The 25045-nt window shown below is 41.8% G+C and overlaps 1 protein-coding gene across 12 annotated transcripts; it reads left to right on the top strand.

Moving 5' to 3' along the window:
- The first annotated feature begins 150 nt into the window (after positions 1–150).
- NME5 (NME/NM23 family member 5) lies at positions 151–19230 on the top strand. 12 transcript variants are annotated; one of them, XM_063348928.1, is made up of 9 exons: positions 151–471; positions 2436–2540; positions 4287–4418; positions 7185–7327; positions 10374–10535; positions 12351–12556; positions 12937–13037; positions 14069–14187; positions 17387–19230. In XM_063348928.1, the coding sequence occupies exons 4-9, from the start codon at positions 7280–7282 to the stop codon at positions 17471–17473; spliced, it is 723 nt and encodes a 240-aa protein (XP_063204998.1). In that variant the 5' UTR covers positions 151–471; positions 2436–2540; positions 4287–4418; positions 7185–7279; the 3' UTR covers positions 17474–19230. The 12 variants fall into 12 exon arrangements, with proteins under 12 accessions (XP_063204998.1, XP_063204997.1, XP_063205001.1 ...); XM_063348927.1 differs by having other exon boundaries at positions 6047–7327; XM_063348931.1 differs by having other exon boundaries at positions 6047–7327; positions 10369–10535.
- Positions 19231–25045: the final 5815 nt, after the last annotated feature.

Below are 25045 nucleotides of genomic sequence, written 5' to 3'. Positions count from 1 at the left end.
ACGCGTGGCCGCCTTTATACCGCCGGAGCCTGAGCCACACAGCAATAAGGTGCTTCCTCGTTGGTCGTCGGTGCTTGTCACTCATGCCGTTCGGCGCTTCCTGTTGGCTGCGCCGCGGGGGGCGGGCGGGGCGAGGCGAATGGCGGCCCGCGGGACTGGGCTGGGAGGGAAGGTGCGGTGCAGCACGCGGAGGCCTCTCGCCTCAGCGCTGAGGGCGGCTCTGCCGCTCCCCGCCATCGCCGGGGCGGCCTCCCGGGGGGGGGAAGGGCCCGCTCCAGCGGACGGTAACCGTCCTCGCCCGGCGTTTCATGAAAGCCACAGGCGTGACAGGGAGGAAGTCCAACCCCTGAGGGCCCCGGCCAAGGGAGTCAGTTGGCTCGGCCCGACCGCGTCGGCGGGCGCCGCACGGTGAAGTTATGGAAGCGTGGTATTCACTGAGGGTGCTGCTGCGCTGGTTTAGCTGAAGGCGTGGTATGTACACTGAGTCAGTTACTCCAGTACCAGAGATTTACTTAATGTTTCCAGCTCTGCTGGTTTTGCGACCGAGAGGGCCAGGATTTGTTGTTTTTAATGGAAAGTTAGATTCGATTATTACATAACTCTGGGAGCCGGAGCCCTGAGCACGCGCCTAGGCCTTAATTCCTTTTGCCCGAGGATACATCAACGTTGTTGACAAGAGTTGTGTGTGAAAAGTGCAGAAGACAACTGCTCCTTGTAATCATACTTCAAATTCTTGTACAGTATACCTCATATGCCATCTGCCTATGTCAAAGGGACAGAGTTTGGCTTTTAGATAGACAACCAAAGCTTACTGCCACACAAAAAAAAGCAGCCCCTTGCTTGTGGGCAAAAAGTAACAATTATTACCTAACTTTCCATAATAATGAATGCATATGTTATTACTTGCATGCTCCACCCTCTCTCAAACATCTCCTCTGGCTCAACTTACATATTTTCATCTGCTATTACAATTCAGAAAGAGTGCACATAGCTGCTTGTGAATAAAAATAAATAGTGGTGATATATTTTGCTGTTGAGTAATCTGTTCTAAAGTCCAGGATGTCCTTCAGTGAACTGCTTTTAAAGCACTTATTATCCTCTACAGGATTCATTTTCTGAAGTAGTAACTTGGTAAAACAGGGGACGTTAGGTTTGCTTTTGTAAGCTTTGTAGCAGTACCACAAGCAGAGTGTTAAAGATCAATACAAAATAAAATCAACATGGTATATTGAGGGTAAGGGCCTGATTTTTTTTTTATTTTTAAATCCATTGTTTCATTCTATAAGGCAGACCTCTTAAGGGGAAGAGTTAAAAAAAAGTATATGGAATTTTGCTTAGTATTGGGAGATTGTAAGAAAAATAGCTCCTCGCTATAGCCAAGAATTTCAAGCCACTTTTGCTTTGATGCTTGTGGTACTTGCCAGGAGCATCACTTTTTAACTGGTCCAAGCCAAGCTTTCTGCTTTGATACCCATGCACACATACAGCGAGACTGCATCATAATTGTTACTGGACTTGCAACTGATTTTTCTTACAATTTCTGGATTTTAAGTTCTCAGCAATAGTGGCTATTTGCTTTTGTAAATCTTCCCCCTCCCCTTCATATTTTTGCTGCTCACAAATGGAAACATATTAAAAGTAATCTAAAAATAAGTGCCCAACATGAGTAACTTCAAGAACACACAAGCATAGTGTAATATGTGTGATGTGTCAGCCAGGTGCTTTATCTGAGAAGGATAATTAATTTGTAAGTATTCTGCGACACTTCCAGCCTATGCTACAACAGCTCAGAACTTTATCTTTAGAGATACTTATCTCAACCTAGTCTGCTGACAGGGTACACTATGGACAAGCTCTACAACCAGCTCTTTAGGCTAAAGTTTGTGAAAGAACATTTTATGAGTTTAGGTCGGGTAAAGACAGTACAAAGAGTACCTAACCAGTACATTTCAAAATTGTGATGTCCGCAGGACAGGTTGTATATGTTATCTGGTAAAGATACTCATCTTTATGAGAATATATTTTTAAAATTTGTTTTCTTGTATCAAACTTTAAAAAAAGCGTTAGAAGCAAAGGCATTTTTCATAAGATATTCTTTATCCTAATTTACACCATCTCAGAGAAACTTACCCCACATCCAGCAAAAGAATGCCTTTCAATTTTTTTTTAGGCAGCTTTGGCTTAGCTTGTAAATGCACCAGGTCTGTACCAAAAAGGTATGGTTTGTGCTTAAAAACAACAAAGCTACTGTCTGTGAGCTGACTGCAATAATTTATATAGGGCTGTTAGTCTGCTTCAATTGGAAAATATCACACATTTGCTTAAGTCACTACAGGTGACTAAGGCCAAACTGATATTTGCAGGTTGATCTAACTGGGATGGCTGAAGTGGTAAATGCTACCACCCTTGTGCCCTGTCCACCTTCATTTTGGCAGGTTTTTATGTATGCAGCTGAGGCAGCTGACTGCAGAACTACATCTACTATAGAGCAGCACCTGAGAGTAAACTGAAATTGGCAGCAGCATATATGAGTCTGTCACGTAAGTTTGGCTCAGCCAATGGATGTAACCTGAGTGCTTTTGATGATATTGTTATTACTTAATTTCCTTGCAAGATTCACTGCCCCAAACAGCTCCTTTGTATTTCATCAAGCCTTGCTGAGGACTTGAATGATTGTAATTTCATTTGGACTTCTCTGTACATTTCCCTTTTCTTTCTTTTCTCTATTTTTTTCCCCCAATTCTCTTTTCTTGCTTTGCTGAACCTGTCTTGTTTTTCCTCTCATAGCCCTTGCACTGGTACTTTGGCATGTGTTATCCTTTTTCTGCTTAACAGTGCTTCTTTAAAGCTGTACTCTTCCAACTGCCCATTTCTCCTGGTCGGGTCCATCTCAGTCTCTCATCTTGATGATTCCAAGCAGCAGTTCCCAACTGCCAAGGCCCTCTGTGATTCCCAGTTGCCCCATTTTAATAGCTGGTGCCTTGTATGCCCCATATCCAACAGCAGGCTGACAGGTTGTAGACTGGCTAAGCAGCCTGGTTTGAGAACTGTCACTGGCATGACTAACAAAGTCACTCTTTACATATCTAGACATCGAAAACTGAGAAACTTGAGAATATGGGTTGTTACAGTTATTAGTCACACCAAGCCCCATCGTGCCACAGGTAATTTTAAAGAATTCCTCTGGGTTGTGACTTGGGTTTTGGTCTTACATTTCACTCCCCACTCAAAGCCTGTGGCTAATCAAAGGAAAAATACATGCATCCATTCTTCGGTGGTAATTCTCCTTAACACGACACATTTACTGCTGAGAAAAAAAAACTATGATTCTGTTTGCCATTTTTTTAATCCTGTAGTTACTACGATTATTCATGGTGTTGACTAAAATGTAATTGAATTTTACTTGTGTATGGACTTTGTCATCTTGGGCCTAATTTTGCTGTTCTATCAAACTTGCTGTTTACTCCAAGCCCCACCCTTGCTGTCTGTAGACACCAGTTTTGTCCTGTAGCTGTCTTCATCGCCTCCTTCCCTTTCTTCTTTATTGTCTCAGTTTCCTCATTATTTCCATTGTGTTGATTTTTCTAGTTCCCTTATTTAAAAAAAAAAAAAAAAAGAGAACCAACATATCATTCGCTGCCTTGAAATTGTTGATGTAATTTATCCCTTTCCCACACCCTATGCCTGTCTTGTCTGAATTGATTGTAAGTATCTCAGGTCACAGACTGCCTACTAAATACAAAATACCATGGCATAGGAAGCTTTTATCTGAGTTACTCTTTATGCACAGTATAAATAAATAAATTTTACTACTCATAATAACAACTATGCGAGTAATCCTGTTGATTTTAATGGTACGGCTGAAAGTAACTGCTCAAAATGACAATGGCAGAAAGGATGCCTTCAGCTACATGGACTTAAGATAACGAGAAGATGAATTTAAGGAAGCATTGACAATATAACTTCAAAAAAAGTCTTATTTAACTGATTGCCTCTTGTAATTTGCTAAATAAAAGATTTTTATTGGTTTATTCATACATTCATTTATTCATTGTGGATAGTATCACAATGAATACTTATCTCTTAGTGGCCTCAGGGATAATCCAAGCCAGTATTATGTTAAACATTATGTGGAACAATGAAAGAGCAAACGCGTGCAAGTGTTTCTGCTCCACAAGGTTAGGTAAAAGCCTAATATCTATCATTTGCAGTATCCATACACAATGTTTATATACAGATGAGGGGGAGCTTTATAGGAAATAAGTTGTTAATGCCAACCTCTACAGGTGTTCAACAAGAGCTCATCCTGAGCAACACCGTGGGATAAAGCCAGGAAGGTCTTTATTTGAGAGCACTGGAGTGGAATTCAGTTGTACCAGCTGGCAGGAAAGAGATCTCCTTTCAGCGTCAAACAAGAGGTACGTAGGACCAGATCAGTGTGTGAATGGACTTCCAATTGAAGAGTAACAGGTTTGTGTGTGATAGAGAAGAATTTCTTTGGAAAGGTGCGTAGAACTAACATAGTTAAACTGAAGAACTAAAAAAGACGTGTCGCAAAGCTTTCTGAATGGAAGCGAATGATTTATTGTTGAGGCCAGAGAAAATGATGTCAACAATAACAGATGAAGAGAGCTTGAGAAAGATTCCCAGCCATGCCAATAAATAACAAAGATTGCATCTTGGCTGACATCTCCACAGCAGTTTAGACAAATCTGAGCCCAAAGCCCACTTTCCTGCTTTGCGCAGTTGGCTGTAAAATAACTCAGTAAAGTGGTTGGTTTTCAGGCAGACCATTTGTCTAATACATGCTCATTACCAAGACTTTAAATTGCAATGGAGACACCTGAAGTTTGAAAGGAGACAGTAATGAGGCAATCACATCTTTATTAGCCCATTAGGATGTTGATCTATGAGCTAGAATGGAAGGGAGGAGAGTCAAGACCAGTGCTCACCACTGCTCTTGTAGAAAAGGGAAAGAAGTACAAGGAACGGTACTGACAAGCCAAGCTGAAACAGTGATTGGAGAAGCAATAGGTGAGAATAATTGGAAAAGCTAAGATAGGACACTAGCTAGCTATGCTAAACGTGACTGAAGGCCAAAGAAGAGATTGGTGATGGGCTGAGCAGCTTTCAGATGATGAGAGGGAAGCAAAACCAAGTTTGAAGGGGATTTAGGGTAGAACTGGACAAGAAATGTGATTGGAAGACTTGTAAAAGTGAGAAGACAAGAAGCACTTCTACCAAAGGCTTTTTTTTTTTTTTTTTTTTTTAAATGTCAAAGAGACAAGCATATCTGTGTGGGTGCTGGGGGGGTCACAGCAGACTGAATGACCAAAGCTGTGAATAAATGAAAGAGTGGGTGTGAGGAAGATCAGGAAGTGAAATAGGGTGAGGTTAATAGGGCAAATGATGGAGTTACAAAAGACACATAGATAAGATTTTTGTTATTGCCGCTTAGAGACTTGTAGAAAGGGGAAGCGTCAAGAGAATGTTTTATTAATTTTATCTTTAAAGAGAATGGTGAGACAGCAAATAGAGGAAAGTAGAAAGGAAGGCTTGACAAGGGTTAGATAGCAGCAATGAAAAGCTAGCTGGGATTACAGGTGACAGATAAACTGCAGAAGTAGAATTGTTTAGCTGTAGGAAGGCAGAAATGGAGGAGAGCGCTGGCTTGCAGGAGAGGAAGTTAGCTTGATCACAGGATTTCCGTAGAGACACTTTGCGCTACACAAGCAAGCATGGATGAAACAAGTGCTGAAGGTGAGCCGGTAGTGTGGGTAGGTATGACAATTTATCATGAGAGACAGAAGCAAAAAAAAAAAAAAAAAAGTCAGTGGTAGGTGAAAACTGTATTTGTGGTAAATGTATAGCTAGTAAATTTCTATCAAAGCAAATACATTTTTCTGTGCTTAATGTCAAAATACAAATAAAGCCAAAAGAAGTGCAAGCTTCATTTTTAATCAATGCAACTAGTTGGTGTTATTTAGCTTTTCTTAACTCTGTTATTTTCACCATTCTGTTTTTCTTTCCTTCTTTTTTTTAACAGTCTACAAGACATTAGTTTCTCCACCTTCTTGCAGTATTGGAGTACAAAGCTCTGAAATAATATTTTTCCTCAAAAAGTTACTTATCTGTTGTTCCTAGAATGCAAATGCACCTGCAGCCACAATCTTTCAGTGTTATTATATTCCATGCCAGCTAAAAATAAGTGAGACAACTAAGGCTTGTTAAACCTCTTAACAGATAAGATACAGCAGCAAAGCTATGCCCAGAGAAGTATTCAGAACTGTGACGGTTCATTACCTTGTAATCATAATTTTACTGGGTTTTTTGTTTCTTTTCTTAAAGTCACATCCCTGGCCTACAAAAGTTAGGGATGATGCTTCAGACCAGCCTTTTAGTTATCAGAAATATTTTTTTCAAGCACCATAAAGATAATATGCATAAGATAATTATATTAACACAGGGTTGTAAGGTCAGGTTTATCGAATTCAAGGCTTTAGAAGACACCTTTGAGCTTCTACTACTGTAAAAAGATAAGCCTTTGTTAGGGAACACATAATGTTATTTTCTCTTAACGTGGGGCCACTTTAAATTTCTAAGTCTGCGTTACTAAACCGTCGTGGGAAGCGTAGCAGGAGGAAACCCGGGGTAATTGGCTGCAGCTCCAGATGCAGCTGCCCGCTCATTGGAGAGCGGAGGGTTCTCCGAGGTACTAAAATTAGACAATCTCCGCCCTCCAGAAATGCTTCTGGAAACAGCAAGGAGGGGAAATTCTGACACAGAGCGAGGGCCCGTGGTGGGGAGTGAAGTGTGCTGGACCCTGCTCCCAGCAAAGCTGCAGCATATAATGATGCACAGAAAGTACTTTTTTTTTTTTTTTTTTTTTTAGCTTGGTTAGCTGAAAAAAAATAATGCACGCAATAAAGAAATTGCAATAAATTAATGTTAGTAGTGTTTTACACGGATGTTAAATTCAGCATCTCTTATGTAATAATTCTGAAGCCTGAGGAAGCCTTTGAGCTGCTCAATCTAAGCTAGGGCTGTGAGACTTGTGCTCATTGACTTTGAAAACAAACAACTCTTGCCAAATTAACTCTGAACTAAACTAAAAAAGTGATGAACTCTTTCGATCAGCTTTTTTTTTTTTAAATAAAACATGTTTACCCATTATCTCTGTGTAGTTGCAGTGTTTACAATGTCTTCAAATTAAATATTGGATAAGATATCTCGGTTAAAGAAAAAAATACCATGTGCCTGTATCAGTGAAGAAAAGTCTATGTCCGAATTACTCAGTCTCGTGCATTTGGAACCTTTATTTTTTAAGGTATGTGAACAAAAACTTCAGTCTTTGTTTTTTAAACATATTTCAAACTGACAGCAAGGAAATAACTGTATAGTTTTGTTTTTCATTTCTATTTTTACATTATTTACATTACTCATGAAAAAGATAAAGGCAAAGTGGCTTTGTCTTACACTAAAGCCAGCTTTTGCAGTAAATTTGCTATTTCCTCTGACAGCCAGGGTACACAGTGTCAGCATCTGTGACTCATAAGGTGGTGGTGGTGGTTTCTTTTCTCCTTTGTGTTTACTTTCAGTCTGATTTCATTAAAAAATTGAAGCCTATATACCTGTGTTTTCTCTCTGTCGCTTTGTCAGCATTGCCTCAAGGACTGAGGGCAATGGCCAGTTTCAGCTGAATTTGCTGGTTGTAACAGCACCTCGGATCCTACAATTTTTGAGAAATCATTAATAAGAGGGGATGAGGCCCAAAGGAGCGGCAGCACGGCCACGGAGGGAGCTCAGTCGTTATCAGGGCTGTGTGCTGGTCCACACCCCGATAGCGCTGGGCCAGCTGGCCAGTGTTCAGCCTGGAGAGATGGCCACGGCCACAGCCTGCCTGGGGTAAACAGGGCGGAGGGGAGGCGACGCCGCGGCACCCAACGCTTCGGTTTCCAGGTCACCAGGCTGGGCTACAGGCACGGGAGAGCATGTCGGATGGATGATGGCTGCCCTGTCATTGCTCCGAGACGGGGAAACGGGGTGTGCAGGGAGGGAGGGTATTGGCACAGTGAGGGTAAAATATGGTAAAAAATCCCCAGGGAATGCAGCTTCCACAGCTCTGTTCACGGCTCACCTTGGTATAGTTTAACTAGGAAAACAGCAACTGTTTTCTTACTCAGTACTTGGTTTTGTGATAAAAGTGAAGTAGCGCTGGATACACACTGTAATTCAATCAAAAATGCTGAAAAACAGTATCAGAGCGCTGTAGATTCAGGTTAGTATGTCTGGAATGCCGGAAGGCTGCGTACTGTAGGCTCCCGAGCCCGTTGGTGTTGCTCAGGCATGTAAACAGGAAACCTCGTGCGCGCTCCCATGATAAATACTGATATTTAAACAGGCTGAAGAAGGGCTTGCATTTGTATTCCGTGTATTCCTTTTTCCAATAAATAGCATTACCTCAGTTTGTGAACGTTTGCTGTGAGATTCTGCCTCCCTCCTCAGCAGCCCTGAGCGTGCAGTAAAACCAACATAAAGCTTTTATTTGCCAGGGAGAAATGAGATTTTTGGTAGCTCATGCTGCTCCTTTTCCTTATTCCCGTATCACACCAGGTGTCCCTAAGCGGGCAGGTGTGCCCCTGAGCTCTCCGCTCGCAGGCCGCGGCTCTCCCGGCCTTGAGGGGCATTCCGAGAGCGGCGGCCCCTCCCCGCCCGCGCACCGCGGCTCCCCGGCCGCCATCTTGCCCCCCCTCTCCGGCCGAGCAGGCAGCCGAGGGACGCGGAGGCCATCTTGTGGCCGCTCCGCCCGGGGAGCCGGCCCCGCCGTCGCCTAGCAACGGCGGCGGAGCGGGAAGGTGCGTGGTATGGCGCTGCCGGCGGGGGAGGCACAGCGGGGCGGGACGGGCGGGGGGACCGGCTGAGCTGGCGGTGTGGCGTTGGGTCCCTCAGGGTATGCGGGGCTGAGCCCGTCTCCGGGCCGGGCGGCGGGGAGGCGTCTGTGGAGAAGAGGGAGCCGCTTCTCCGGGTCTCTGCGGAGCCCTGGGCCTCTCGGGCCGCCGGTGTCCGTGACGCGGTGCTCCGGCTCCAGCCCCGCTGCTCCCAGCGCCCCGGGGTGTGTGTGTGTGTGTGTGTACTCTCAGCCTGGTTCCCAGCAAAGGCAGCCCCGGCGGTCCTGCGCTCGCCTCTGTCTCGTCTCCCCGAGGGAGGCCGCAGCCCATTCAACCATAGTTGAAAGCGAACGAGGAGGCTCAAAGGTATAGGTGCAGAAAAGATCATCCCGGCGGAGAGGGCAGGTATAACTCTGCAATTATAGATGGGTTTTGCAGCAGTCAGCTGGACAGAAAGATGATTTAGCAGTGGAATTTCATGAAGAAACTTTTCACTCTGAGGCTGGTGAGCCCCTGGCCCAGGTTGCCCAGAGCAGCTGTGGCTGCCCCATCCCTGGAGGGGTTCAAGGCCAGGCTGGACGGGGCTTGGGGCAACCTGGGCTGGTGGGAGGTGTCCCTGCCCGGGGCAGGGGGTGGCACTGGGTGATCTTTAAGGTCCCTTCCAACTCGAACCATTCTGTGATTCTGTGATTCTATGACTTGTCAGAGCTAAGTTAACAGTTGGACTTGATGATCTTTAAAGGTCTTTTCCAACCTAAACAATTCTATGATTCTGTGTCTTTGTCCAGTGCAGGTGGAGAGAGACCTTGAGCTGTGAGCATGGAGGCAGAGGGGAGAGGGGAAAAAGGACACTGTAGTCGCAAATTGTAGGAAACCCTCTGGTTCCGCCATTCACGGAACAATTTTGTACGTTAATAGCTTGCTAATGGCCTTGATCCGCTCAGTTAGAAAACTGGCACTTTGTCTTGACTCCATAAATAGAGGAATTAAATAACAATCGAGAAAAACCCCGAGGCTAGCTCCAGGTAATAACTCCCACACCACAATGTCATGCCTGAGAATATACAGGTTTGGGGTTTGGTGGTTGGAGTGTGCGGGAGCGCGGTGAGCCTGGCTCAGTCAGATGGTTCAGCAGTGGAATTTCATGAAGAAATTTTTCACTCCGAGGGTGGTGAGCCCCTGACCCAGGTTGCCCTGGCACGTAGCGTGTGACAAAGCCTCTCTCATACATTGTCTGAGTTGATAAGTGAAATATTAGCCTAGTTTACACTTTACGATTGGCTGACAACATTTAATTTTTGGCTTTTTTCCCCTGCAAAATATTGCTGGGCTGAAAACGGGAGCGTGATCTACAGAGAACTAACTAGTCCGGAGAACATCTCATGTGGGGGCTGTGACATGGGGATGATCTGCTCTGCTCCTGGGGTGCGCGGTAAACGTCACCGCAGGCTCCAAAAATCATGAACTGGTGTCATTGCAGTACAGAAGGAGCACGTGAATTCTAATTCAGAAGCCAAGATGCAGATGTTAATGCCCGAACCTCAGATTTTTGTGGAAAGAACTCTGGCCCTCATCAAACCAGATGTGGTTGATAAGGAAGAAGAAATAGAGGATTGCATTCTCCGATCAGGATTCCTTATCCTTCAGGTAACAGGCTGCGCTCCAGAGAAAATAACTACAGTTTCTAAGTCGGAACAATATTTATGTTAACTTTCAGCATAGTGCGTCCGAACAGCAATTTGTATTTTTCATACGCCGTCAACCGCCCGGATTCCGCAGGGATACACTGGGGTGGTGCGCGGGGCGGGACAGAACAGACCGGCCCTTTTGCTGCCCGCGGGAGGAGACGGACGTTGTTAATGAGCTGGGACTGAGCACGCGCAGGCGGCGCCCGGGCTCGCTCCGCGGGGCGGCCGCTGGGGGGCGCTCTGCCCTCGCGCCTGCCCGCGGCCGGGACCTCCCCGCAGCCGCGGCTGCTCCCTCCTCCTCCTCCTCCCCCTCCTCCTCCTCTTCCTCTTCCTCCGGCCGTGGCAGCTGGCTCTGTGGCACTGAGCGAGCGACGACTGCGCTTCTAGATACGATTTTGTTTGGTTGGGATTTTTTTCTGGTTTGTTTTTTGTTTTTCCTGGAAAAGTAATATTTTTTCTTATTCTGGCAAATGCCTCTTTTTCGCATTCGCTCCTTTTCAATTTCCTCCCTTACCTTTCTGGCTGTTTTATTTATGTAAAATGTATCAGAATATTAGAGAGATCTTATTTATTTATTTATTTATTTATTTTAACACAGGATGTTTATGGTGTCTTATAGAATCGTTTTGGTTGAAAGGGACCTTTAAGATCATCAAGTACCACTGTTAATACTGCCAAGTTACCACTAAACCATGTCCCTCTGCACCACATCTACCCATTTTTTAAATACTTCCAGGGATGGTGATTCCACCACTTCCCTGGGCAGCCTGTTCCAATGCTTGACAATCTTTTCAGTGAAGAAATTTTTCCTAATATCCACCCTAAACCTCCCCTGGCACAACTTGAGGCTGTTTCCTCTTGTCCTATCACCTGTTACCTGGGAGAAGAGACCGACCCCCTCCCAACTACACCCTCCGTTCAGGCAGTTGTAGAGAGCAATAAGGTCTCCCCTCAGCCTCCTTTTCTCCAGGCTGAACAAACCCAGTTTCCTCAGCTGCTCCTCATAAGACTTGTGTCCTCATAAGATCCCTCACCAGCTCCGTTGCCCTTCTCTAGACATGCTCCAGCACCTCAGTGTCCCTCCTGTAGTGAGGGGCCCAAAACTGAACATCTTTTTATGTCTCCAGTGACTTTTGGCACCAAAGTTATTAGGAATCTGAATTTGTGTTACTGTTGTGTTGTGTAAATTCAGGCTCAAAGAATGTACTTTAAAAAAAAATTCTTTACTTCTCTTTTCTTGACTACCCTGTGCCTTCTGATAACCCCCCAAAGTTGTCCTAATGCTGGCCTCCTGCAGGTTAGGCAGCTATTGTGAGAATCATAAAGCGTGATTACTAAATGAAAAATAGAACAATTGCATAATTAACGGTGTGGGCTGAAGAGAAAATTGTTTAAAAGTAGAACATTATGCTGGAGCAGCTGAGTAATTAAATCCTGACCTTGTGATGCTCTTCACTTTTTCTGTACAGTGCCCTGACTGTACTTTAAGTCATCCAGCAGTTATAAAATGCTGTAGTTTGTGTAGGCTAAAATCACATCTTACTCAAATGGCCTGTTTGCTTAATTAGCTTGGAAAACTCTTGCTCTTTGTTACTCTCTATCTCAAAGAGGATCAGATCTAGGAGAATCAGATTAGACTGGGAAATTACTCTGTGTCTGTTCTGCACTTGAAGGTATGACTGCAGAGGTCTGTAATCTTACCTGAGGTAGCAAGCTATCTTAATTTAGCAAGGTTTTTTTCATTCTATTTTTTTTTTCCTTTTACACTTTATAGAAACGGAAGCTCCAGTTAAGCCCAGAGCAATGTAGCAACTTTTATGCTGACCAATATGGAAAAGTGTTTTTTCCCAATTTAACAGCATACATGAGTTCTGGACCTTTAGTTGCTATGGTTCTTGCCAGACACTGTGCAGTCTCATACTGGAAGGAGTTGCTTGGACCATCAAACAGTGTAAGAGCTAAGAGAACTCACCCTCACAGGTAACTCACTGGTTGGTCTTGGTGAACTCAGTAGGATTTTGTCTTTCTCTTAATTGAGACCAGAATTTCTCTCTGTTTTTTCTTTTTTTTTTTTTCTTTTACAATAGAGATACAAATTAGGAGTGGCCTGTTATCTCTTCAATTTTGTGTAACATAGCTTTTCACCTTTGTTTTTTAGTATGTAAAGTTTACCCATTTTATGGAGAATGCTGAGTGCAAGAACATAAATTTTAGGTAGCTACGTACTTTTCTTAAAAACAAAAGCAAGCCAATGACTTGTTAATTAATGCATATATATTGCTTTTATATGCTCTCAGACTGTAGAGACTTGGAAGGGATTTGCAGTTGCCTACCAAGCAGGTTTTTTATCTTCCTTTTAGCTTAAGAGCAATCTATGGGACTGATGATCTGAGGAATGCACTTCATGGCAGTCTCAGCATTTCCACAGCAGAAAGAGAAATTCAATTCATGTTTCCAGAAGGTAAAATGGTGCAGATAATACCTTGCCAATCTTTGGGAGGGTAGTGTTCTTCCCTCTTATTACTTGTCTCTGTCCAGACTCTAGATACAGTTTGATTTAGAAGAGTTTGGGTTTGTTTGCTTTTTATGAGAATGTGAGTCTATGTATAATCTGTTATTTTCTGCTATGAAAGGCATACCAAAAGGTATCTGAAGAGCCATTATAGGTACAGGGTTCGCTTTTACTTTTCAAACTTTTTGGTCTGGGAATTGGAGCAGACAAAGCTGGTAAATGAGAGGAAATGAGAAGCTGTTACACTCCAGCATGTCTTTCTGGCACTGTCAGCCTCTGGGACTCCTCTTGGCTTGAGAAGACTGACTCTTCTTGGGCTCAGGCTGAATAATTCCTATTCAGCAGCAGCTGGATGTTCACATGATGGTGCAATTCCAAAGTTAAGTGCCAGAGAAATGGGCCATAGAACCTGGAAAGGCTGTGAGAGAATCTCATTTGTGATGTAACACGAAATATGACTTTGCTCTTTGAAAGAAAGATGTAAGGGAAACTCTGCTAGAAAAAGCTTGTCTGTTTCTGTCAACTGTATCAGGTAGTTTAATAAAAGATATTGCACTTCCCTACAAACCTTACCCACTGTGAAACATGTCTCTTCTCCTCACCCTAATGACAAAGCTGGACTTGAGATGAGATTTTTAGGGTCTTCAGAAACCAGCTTCTCATTGCAAGAAGGAAGTGCTAAACCTGGGATATATTATTTCTCTCCTGCCCCCAGTGCATCTTCAAGGATACAGGTTTTCCCCAGATGATCTGATTTCCTCCCTTTCATAATTGTCTGTAATTAGTAAGATGACCTCAGGGACATTGAAAAGGGCTTCAGGTAGTTTCTTTGCAGTTTGTTGTGGGAGAAGCTATCCAAACCATTATGTATTATTAGCTTATTAAGAAAAACAGCATCTTGTATATAAACAACCTTTGAAAGAATGCCTTTTTTAATCACACTACGACTGCTTTCTAACACCTGTGGTTACTCTTTACAGTGATCTTGGAGCCAATTCCAGCTGGACAAAGAGCCAGGGATTATTTGAACCTTTATGTGAAGCCTACATTACTAGCTGGGCTCACTGCGCTGTGTAAAGAGAAGCCCGCAGATCCAATGGTACGTACAGGATATCAGTGTTGTCTTCTATGCTCTGGGACACATTTACTTTGTATTAGTAAAGTCCCTATATATAGGAAAGCTACTGTTTTGTTAAAAAGCTGTGCTGTTTTAGCTACCTGCTAATGAGTTAATCAAATAACGTTTGCCTTTCAAGAAGCTGATTGGTTTGTTAACAGATGAAATGAGAGCCAGGACTAAACAAAATCAGCCTTGATGAAATGACAGGTTTTTTAGCTGACTTCTATAAAACTCTTTCTAACACATAGTTATTATGCATGGCTGGAAAAGTGAGTACTGTCATATAATGTCAAATATAAGGTTTTATTTTATTTACTGTTTCTGAGGTGAGTTTGAGATGAAGTAGCTCTCATACAGTAGATACTAAGTGAGATTAGATGCTAATCACACTGGTAGTAGTTATACTGTTGAGTAAAATACTACAGAGTTCTTAGCAAGGCTGTCTATGTTTTGTCATTGTTATGTTTATTTAAATTAATATTATCAAACTTCTTTAGGATAAACTATTATTTGGACTATATAGCATTGATTAGCATTTACTTGGGTTGCTCCACAGTTCACTAGGAAAATAAATTATGATTCTTTTGAGCGAAGCTATCTTGAATAGTCAAACTGACCTATAGAAAGTTCTTCTGTCCTCTTATGACCCCTTTCTGGTTATCAAGCTGATGTATCTTGCCCTCTTCTCACGTATTATTCCTTTTAACCATGAGTGTCATTCAATTACATTTAGTGGAAAGACTAAAGTTAATTTCCTGGTGGGTTTTTTGTTGGTGGTGGGGTGGTTTGTTGTGGTTTTTTTTTTTTTTCAGTCCCTAAACAAAATTAGCTTTCTTTCATCTGGAAAAATGTGGTAAATGTTTTGTGTATTCTTAAAGTTCAAGTCGTTCACACTAGTACTTCTTTAAGAATGCAGATAATTAATCAGTGTGACAACTTACTGGCAGTTGTGGTGGATTCTACAGCATTACCTAGTTTCAATCAACATTGCATTTTTCTAAAAGATACATTTCAGAAAAAAAGCCTGAAATATATTTCAGAGGTGTTTCTATGAACTATGTGGGATACATGGGGTCAGATTAAATGTACATTGATTTTGCCAGCTTTATAACCTTTTCACTTTATCTGTATGTCTGTCGCTGTTACCATAGAAATCTAGAAAATGGAGCTGAAGAAGTTTTTTCATCCATCCCTTTGCCCAAAGGCCAGACCAATTGTATCTAAGCATTCCTAACAAGTGTTTGTCTGGCTTATTTTTTAGCACTCCAAATGATGGAGAATCTACACTCTCCCTAGGCAATCTATTTCAGCGCTTACTTATACTTAGTTGAAAAGCTTTCACTAAAAGTTAGCCTAAATCTCCCATGCTCCAATTTCTAGCCCGTTCCTTTTTTTTTTTTTCCTTTTTCTATCCCCAGAGGACACTGGAGACAATGTAATATCTCCTTTTTTTTTTTTTTTTTTTTATCAACCTATTGCATATTTGAATAGCATTACCATCTTTTTTTCCCCTTCAGACATCTCTTCACTGTATTAAAAATTGATTTTTTTCCTCTTACTTTATAAGCCACGTTTCTCTAATTCCTTGTTTGGTTTTGCTTCCAATTAACCTCTGCATTCTGAGCACAATTTCCTGGCCAGTTATGTGGTAACTAATGATAACTTTGAGACCATGATTTCCTTCCCTTCTTGCTTGTAAGAAAGCTAGAAAGCTATATGAAGCAGTATCAATAGCTTTACCAAAATGCAAACGTTTTATTTGCTCCTTCTTCCCTGTTCATAATGTCTGTGACTTTGTAACAGAAGGGGGATAATGTTGGTTTGATACAACTTTATTATTTTTTTCCCCCCAGAAATATATGTTGGCTATTGCTTTTTAGTTTTTCAGTTTGTTATCTGCTAGGTGAGTTACAGGGAGATTGATGGAATGTTGGGTTTTTTCTAGTATCTTTCCGGAAACTGAAGAACTGAAGTCTGGGTGATTTAGCTTATCTTTTTCTTTTTTTTTTTCTTCTCTTTTCATTTCTGGAGGTGGTATCAGAAACTATCTGTCCACTCAGAAATACTTGCTAGCAGCACAGAGGTTGTCTCAACCAATTTCCTAAGTAACACAAGATAAATTTATTCAGTCTCAAATGATTTAAAAATTTCTCGTTTTCCCAAATAGTCTTTCTAAGGGCTTTTGTGTTTTGGGATTTGGGGTTTTTTTTTTGGGTTTGTTTTCCATTTCTGTCTTGAGTTCTTACTGTTCTTCTGCTGTTGCTGGCTAACCTGTGAGGACTGTGGTAGTGCTCTGCTTGTTGTCTCTTTCTGTGCCGACTGATCTTTTTCTACCTGGCAATAAGAGGAGAGTGTTGCTTACCTTACTGGTCTACTATTCTATCAATTGTTTAATTTCACGGTATGGTATGAAGTTTGCTGTATTTAGCATTCCAGAAAATAATCCTCGGCAGCCTTGTGAAGCAAATAAGGATGTGTTAAAACCTTCTCTTTACAAGTGGAGAAATCCAGGCAAAGGCTTAATTTGCCTAAGGCCAGGCCAAGACATTAGCAGATGAGGTTAGGACTCAGGGCATTCCTACCTCCCACATTCCTATTTAAGTACAATTTGCTGGAAAACTTACAAGATGAGTTTCAAAAAGTAACAATGTTTTGTTTTCAAGTTTTAGGTACTATAAGGTGATTTCAGTGCAATGGTCTGGCATTTTTAGTGAATTATTACTAGATACCTGTGTGATATCTTGTATGATTACAAGGATCTGTGAGTGTTGTCAGGAGTAATGTTTCACTAAGCAGTTTGATGCATATTGTACAGTCTCATTCCAAAACTGAGTTGTCTGGATTATTTGAAGTATGGTTTGAAGGTTCTTATACATATGCAATGATAGATGTTGCCCAGAAGAGTTGATTTTTAAAGGTCAGTGTGAATTGTTCAAAAGCAGTATCAGCTGTGAAGACTTAGCCTGTTTTTTTGAAATGTTCTCTTATTTGTATGTCCATTTGTTCTGAAAGGTCTTCATTTCGCAGCACAGTAGGACAGTGTCTGTATCAGAGGTTTAGAATGATATTTTTAATATTCTCCCACACTCTTAATAGAGAACAACAGAAAACTGAAAATGTTGTTTGTGGTTTGTTTTTTTTTTTTTTTTTTTTTTTTTTTTTTTTTTTTGTTCCACAGACTTGGCTTGCTGACTGGTTGATTGAACACAATCCTAATAAACCTAGGCTACAACATCACATCACTGAGGAAGAGCATCAGGTGTGAGAGCTCGGTGGAAACCATCTCGAGCATTCCAAGTTATGGATATATATTATCATTTTCAGTGTATCCCTTGGCTATGTAATCAAAATTATCTGCAGTAAATGTTGTTGTCATAACTACCTGTGTCTTCATGGGATACATAACTTAACCAGGATTTAATAGTTCTAGTAGCTTTTCTATTGACATAGCGAATGTAGAATCACATGATAAGTTTACAGTGTCTGGTGATTAGAAAAAGACAAAATGATCATCAGGTGTGACTTAACTGCTGTTTTCCCATTTATCTTGGTTTGGCTGTCTGGGGAGAACAAGATTATTTACACCGGCGCAGATTCCCAAATGACATACAGCTGGCCTGTGCGTTGTGAAACCGAGTTCTGTTTCAGCAATTTTTTAACAGACGCAAATTCCATTAAAAAGGGAGGTACTTGGAGGTAACTTAGAAAACAGTTACTGCAGGCATATTAGCAACTTCAGAATTTTAATTGCCGATTCCATCACCCAGCTAAGGTCACTCTTGAAGATGATTCACTTGAACCTGATGTATTCTGTCAGAATGTAATTAGAAGGACTTATTTGAAGGTACATTGAATGTACCTTTCCCATCTCCGTGGCGAAAGGCACAGTGCTTATAAATAAATCCTTGATTTCCATTACAAGTCACAAGAAGGTGTGTTTTGGTTAAGGACTAAAGCTATCTTCCAGCATTTTTTTGAAATAAAGGCACTTAATTGAAACAGCTCATCTTAAGGGTGTTTTTTGTGTTCTCCTGCTCTTAAAAGGTATGCTGATTTCTGTTGTTTCCTCATATGGTTGTTTACCCTTGAACTTTAATGTGTTCTATTTGAAAATTTCAAGAGAATGGGTTAGGGGCCATGCTATTCAACAGGCAATGGGTTAACGCTGCAGCGTTACCTTTTCTAAAGTAACTGGACTGATTTACTGGTTTGTTGGGGTTTTTTTGTGGGGCGCTTTAATTTTCTTGAGAGCTGTACTTGCACTGTTAAATTCAAGCTTTGTATCTTGTGGTTTGACTGGCTAGGATGGAGAAAACAACGTGTCATTTACACAACTCTGAAATATTAGTATGCTTGACTAATACTAAACAAACAAGCAATTTCATAATTTGTTTAATAAAAAAACTTGCTTCCCCAACTTGAGTAATTACCAGAAACATAAGTCATTTGTCTGTAACATTAAACTTTGTTTAAGCTAATTGTTTATCTTCTCAGTGGAATAAACCGCTATTGGCAGCCTGGAGAATAAACATTTAGAAAACTAGCCCTTACAGTACCAAGACCTAAAAATCTTGTGACTCTTAGGAGGAGGGAAAAAAAAAAAAGCAAGCCCAAACCCTCAAATATAAAGGAAAAAATACGAGGTGGTTATAAAAAAATATAGTAAACAGATCTGTTTACAACTAATTTATTTTGGTATGATTATTGTCCCCATACATATCTGCTCCAGTCACAGGACAGTTGCACTTTGTAGTTTCCTGTCAGCCAAACCAGAAGCTAAAATCTGGTGAATTTACAAGACGTTCCCCTGCATTTTGTTAGTTACTATGGCATTTGCTTACTTATTTTTATGTGATACTGCTTGACAATAAATATCTCCTTTATGTTACTGTTGGAGTTTTTAGTTTTGCTTTTGTGACAGACCAGTGTTATATTGTACCTATAGAAGATCATAACTTCCATAGAGAGTATGTGGGTCTCTTGTAAGGGAAAAGCAGCTGATTTTGCAAATGTTACCTTTATAACCCCTGCAATATAAAGTTTCAGTTATTCAAGTGTATGTCTGTCATGGATTTATTCTCTAATAGAGCCGACACCTTTAATTGCTGACTGGTGTTCACTCCTGTTTTTCTGAGGGAAAGGTAGAAAGAGAGAAGATACCTTCATCCCTGTGGTGCCATCCTGACTCACTGTATCTGTACACCTAGGACAAGTATTGATCCAGCAAATCTCTGCTGAGTTCTTGAGCAACCTGCATTAATAGGATGTGGGCAGAAGGTCAGTCCTGGGAATGTAAAATGGACTGCCAGCCTGGTCCCCTGGGGGAGCTGTGATACCACCGGAGAGGCTGTTGGAGGACGTGCTGCTTAGGTTCCTTTTGGTCTTTAGGTCTTTATTTGGCCCAGAGTGGTATAGGCTTGGCCAGCATCATAAATCCATGTCACAGAAAATGGAGCTTTGGAAAAAAACGGGTGAACTGAAAGTTGTCTTACTATTTGGTGTCAACAAGGTAAGCTACTCTCTGTGGGAACGAGCGACCTGTCTTCTCCTGCTGTTGAGTCAAAATAATTACCTTGCCTATTGAGTTTTATTGGGTATTTTTAACTTTGAGGGAGTTCATTTTCGTTTTACTGCCTGAGTGCTGGAATAGAGCGATGTCCATAAAACTAGCAGTTCAGTCTGTTTCCCATAATTCTATTTTTTCAACGGACTTCCTCCTGGAACTTTGCTTATCACATGCTTGCTATCATGTGCACTGGAAATTATTCTTGGAACTATATGGATTGAGCTAGTCTGAAGTATATGATTGTTCAGCCTTCCTGTCTCATAAGGGATTTATTATCTTTAAGAGCAGTTAAACTGCCAGAAACCTTGAACATACTTTAAAGATGGCAGAAACCTCAATCAAAGCCAGCTCCCCATTGCCTATGTAAGTCAGAATATTCCAGCATGCCGAGCTTCAGAAACGAGTTGCTGTTCAGAGCTTGGGATTTTCATTCAGCAACTTTAAATGTTAAATAAAAAAAAAAAATTAAAGAAAACAATAAAGGAAAAAAGGTGTTTTTCCTCCTGGAGATTTACAAACCCTCATCTTTCTCACATAGGGAAAGAAGAAAATTTGTTTTTCTTCCTTCATTCAAGTTATCAATCTTGACCATCCTTTAAACAACAGTTGTCTAAGCAAAATTGGTACATTGATGATAAACTGATGGACACTTGTCCCATGGCACTATATGAAGGGAAGGAGTGACTCAAACTCTTCACTTTTTTCCATGTCATATTAGAATGACAGATTCTGTTTAAAGACACAGGGGTCTTAGTCAATTTGAATTCCTTAAGTTGGAGCAGTCAGTTCAAGATAGTTCATGTTATTCTGGACAGCAAATGTTGGCCCTTTTTGGCACCACCCAACAGCAGTGCATCCTCTTAAAAAAAACCTGTGGTTTTTCAATTTCCTTTTTAAAAAAATCCAAAGAGTAATTATTTTGATTTTATTGGAAGGAGAGACTCTTTGCACATCATAAAAAGGTAACTTAGAATTGTTTTTGCAGTGCTATTTCCTTTTAGATGCCAGTCAGTAGATGTGTTGGACTAGAAATGGGACTTCAGTCCTCTCTGCGGGTTACCTGCTGCTTTGCTTTACTCAAGCCGACTGAGCTCAAACCAGCGTGGCAACGTCGCAAGGACCGTCACGGGAAAGAGGTACTTTCTTGTTCTGCTGTTAGTGAAAGGGAAAAACCTGTTATCTTTTGGATGGTCGATCAAGAGCCAGCTGCCTGTACCTAGAAATCTTCTGTAGTCTGGATGAGCTCGTCTGGGTGTGGAGTGTGTCAGCAGCGTGACCGATGTGTTGGGTCTCCTCAGGAGGATGCCTGTCAAATTACTGTTATGCTGCCTCCTGCCAAGGGACGGTGGAGATGCTGCCATAAGCTCAGGGGAGAGCCTATTGTTGGGCTTCTGAGCCAGAAACGAGGCATTGTTGTGAGACGAAGCAGTTGGTGGGAGAAGAAGGCAGCTTGCAGACAAGCGCGTGAATGATACTCTAATAATGATAACGCTGAAGGATTAAGAATTCTCTTCAGTTTACTGCTTGTGAGTGTTTTACAGCTGAGGGAGGCGATGCCTTCATACAAAGTACTTCATGTAGTGCCTTGCTGGGTATGCTTACATTTGGTTTGTATGGCATCATGTTTTAACCCCTGGGCACACCTGACTGACTCATGCTTAGCTGTGGTACTATTCTGACACATGATTATTTAAGAAAGGGGAAAAAAAAAAAAAGGACACCGGTACCACATCTGCAACTTCTTTACCATCACACTTACTTTTTTAAAAGTCTTCTCACCTGGCATCTCTGCATCTCTGAGTCAGCCTGGATGGATCTTCTGTGCTACTAGAGAGAATTGCAAAAAGCAGCTGGGTGCAGTCTGTCAGCCCCAGACTGCCTGGGTGAGAAATCACGTATGAACTCACCCTAAATTACAGGGAATTTTTATGTGCAAGAAACTAATTTGGCTCTAAATACTCTTGGCTTTAGTAAACTACTCTGCAAACCACCCGTGCATCTTTGTGATCTATTTATAGTCAACCCCTAAACTCTCATTTCCTTGCAAGGAGACAGTTGTTTTTTGTCGTTTCCAGAATCTGCACTGATTGTCACGTTAGGAAATCCTGCACTTCCAAAAGCAACATCTTATTGCTATGCTGGCTATCGGTTCTTATCTCTCTTAGGTGTTGTAAAGTTTTTTTTCTTCCTGGGTGGCATTCCTGTTGCAGTGTGAATGACGGCAATGTTTTGTACGTATTTAGTTTTGTGGCAGGCAGGCCTCGTCTCTCTATGTGAGAAAATTCCCAGGAGTATTTAACGTACGCGTGCGGATAAATCTCCTGCATGCCCCATAAAGTACTTTACTATGGGCCAATATAAAGCAGTCATTACAGGGTGATGTTTAAACTTCTGAGATTAACACAGTCTCTCAATTGCACTTACTTATTTTTATAATGTGTAATTTAACAACTGAACCGTGAAAAGTTATGGCATAGCAAGGTCTTCTTAAAAACAGTGGTTCCAACTGTGCTTTCAGTTTGCTTCATTGTAAATCCAAAGTGATTCCATTCTCTTAGGGAAAAGAAAGAAGGAAGATGGGATCATTTCTGGGACAGCTGGTACATTATACATATGTCTGAGATGTATTGTCAGATGTTGGCATGGCACGTTCTCCGCTCCTATTGAGAGCAAAGAGTTTTTGCCAGGTTTCTCTGGAGCCAGACTTGGACAGTCCTGTTTTGTGCATGCAGAACACATTGTCATTTGCCATTTTGCTAAGGCAGTTGTGCAACGGTATTTGTGCCTGGACGAGGACAGTTTGATCAAGCCTCTGTTTGTTTGAAAACCAGATGCTTTTTTTCTGTGGCCACCGCACATCTCGATAGCCACGACCTCATTCCCTGCTACTTACTGCTTCCAACTAAACTATCGCAAGAGGATATTTCAGAATACTTTTTTTTTTTTTTTCTTCAGAGGTCTTCCATGTAAATATACTGAATTGACCAGCAAAGTTTTGACCGTGACTGTCTTTGTTTTGCAAAGTTCTCTTGTAAACAGGCCCCACGCTGGCTTCCCTGAATAGCACCATCACTGCAATTGAATGGGAGCAACAAAGGCCTAGGAAATGAAATGTCCGTTCAATTTCCTATTCATGTAAATGATAGTTTATCGTACTGATTATTAGCTTCATGTAGTTGCGATGGTTCTTAAGCCTTTTATTGCCTTCTTTTAATGAATTGCAATAAAACCTTGCTTCACCTGAGCGCTGACTCAGTGTCGAGGCATTCTCCAAACTTAGTGTTATAATTGCTATTAATTCATCATTACGTACGACAAAGAATGACACCACACTACAAAGCAGCCATGATGTGTCTTTACCAATTGCTCGTTCTCTGCAAAATGTTCCTTTTTAAGACTACATGGGATTCCTGGAATTAACAATTTTAAGTAATCCGTAAATGTAGTTTTAGTAACGATACCTAGTTTCTTTATCACATCTCTCCTCAGTAGATGAGGCAATGCCATACAAGGGAACTAGCAGTACACCAATGGTACAAGCATGAAGGTCAGGGACTCAGAAGTGAAATGACTCTACTCGGGTCATCCTTTGGAGCAGCAGCAAGATCAAGAACAAAACCTGTCTCGCTCCAGTTCCAGCTTTGTGTCCTATCAGCTGAGCAGTGTATCAGTATCTCTCTTCAATAAGAAACGCCTGCTTGTGGTTAAGGAGATCAAGCACTGTGTACTGGAGCTGTAGCCCAGTCTGATGTCCTCTGAATTACTGCGGAGGAATCTCTTCACTGTCTTTTTGGGAACAGAATACAAGTCAAGGCTACCCAACTCTGAATTCAGGCTTGTCCACCATTCTTCCATGTGCCTGACGTCTCAATTTTCCCATCTGAACATGGGCAAATATTCACGTGATCCTCCAGTACCTGGTGGGCTCTAGGCTGAACAGTCCATCTCTTGCAGCGTTAGGGCTCATGCACCTATTGCCTGCACTAGACTTTGGAGTGGGAATGCGGGGAATCGCACCAGCAGATGGTTACTGCGTACACACTGCTGGGATCTGCGTGTTTAAGTACCAACTCATACGTAGGAATGGGGAGTTTAACACCCGTGTTCTCGAGGTTTGCCAGTTGTTTGCAGCTTGGATCATTTGGCATATCATGTTTTGAGATGTTTCTTTGGCAGCAGTGACTGTTACCTGAATACGTGTAGAGAATTTCTCCGTATGTGATACGATGCTTTAATGAAGAAAGTTGCTATCACTGTAGTGATGTCTGTTACAAGCCTGTTAATGGCTTCTGGACTTCCTAAATCAGCAATCAGCGGCCAGTTTTCTTTCAGTCCAGCAAAGGCTTATTTTTAAAAATAACATGTATTGCAGAATAACCTTAAAGAATCACTTGGTCAAACATCTTATAAGAATGTCTTGTAGTAAAGGAAAAAGTGGTATTTTAGCGTGTCTCTTGCTAAGGCATTGCAGTAACAATTACGCATAAACTGGGTTTAGTGGGAATAAACTGAAGCCAAAGCAACATTTCAAATGAAAACAATCCTAAGACAACTTTTAGGTACCACAGCTGTGGGAGAGGGAAGCTGGGGAGATGTCAGAAGTCACGCTTCATCTGTGGAAGTGAAAATGAGCGGAGCCAGCGTGGTTCTGATGTCGTGTCTGTATGGAATGAGCGAGTTTGGAGCGCAGCTCCGAGGCTGAACGACTCATCTCCAGCGGCACAGATGAGTCCGTGACCAGGAGGATCTGCGCTTCCCTGCTCTAGCGGCATCTCCAGCTGTTTGGTTTTCTGCTCCGTGTGGCTGTCTACAGCCACTAAAGGCAAAGATCCAAGAGGAAACCACACAGTGTGTTCACTTACACTGTATTTTGCAGCTGTGAAACAAAGAGAACAGGTGGGGAAAAGGCCAGGTGAGGACAGGCGCGTTCTTCTTCTCCACAAACTCGGCTTCGGCTGCCTGGGTCTCCCTCTGTCCCTGCAACGCTGAAATAAAATGTTTCCCTGTGCTTCCACTTTGCAAATATTAAAATTCTTACTGAACTCAGCTCAGTGACGATCGCAGCTGTGTGTAGGTGGGACTGCCCAGGACAGAGAGACCAAAGGTTGACAGACAGTTAAAGTTTCTAGCTATTTTTTTCCCCATCTAACTGCTTTTTTTCTGGATACAGACAGTTGGTGTGATTTCATCAGCTGATGTGAGGGAAAAGGTGTAAGGTAAAGCATATTTCTAAAATGAAATGAACAGTTTTATGCGTGCTTTTATAGATTT

Source organism: Chroicocephalus ridibundus, chromosome 11, assembly GCF_963924245.1.
Source record: "Chroicocephalus ridibundus chromosome 11, bChrRid1.1, whole genome shotgun sequence".
In the NCBI taxonomy this organism is placed as follows: Eukaryota; Metazoa; Chordata; class Aves; order Charadriiformes; family Laridae; genus Chroicocephalus; species Chroicocephalus ridibundus.
Note: the sequence above shows the minus strand (reverse complement) of the source record. Positions and strands in the feature narration are given on the sequence as shown.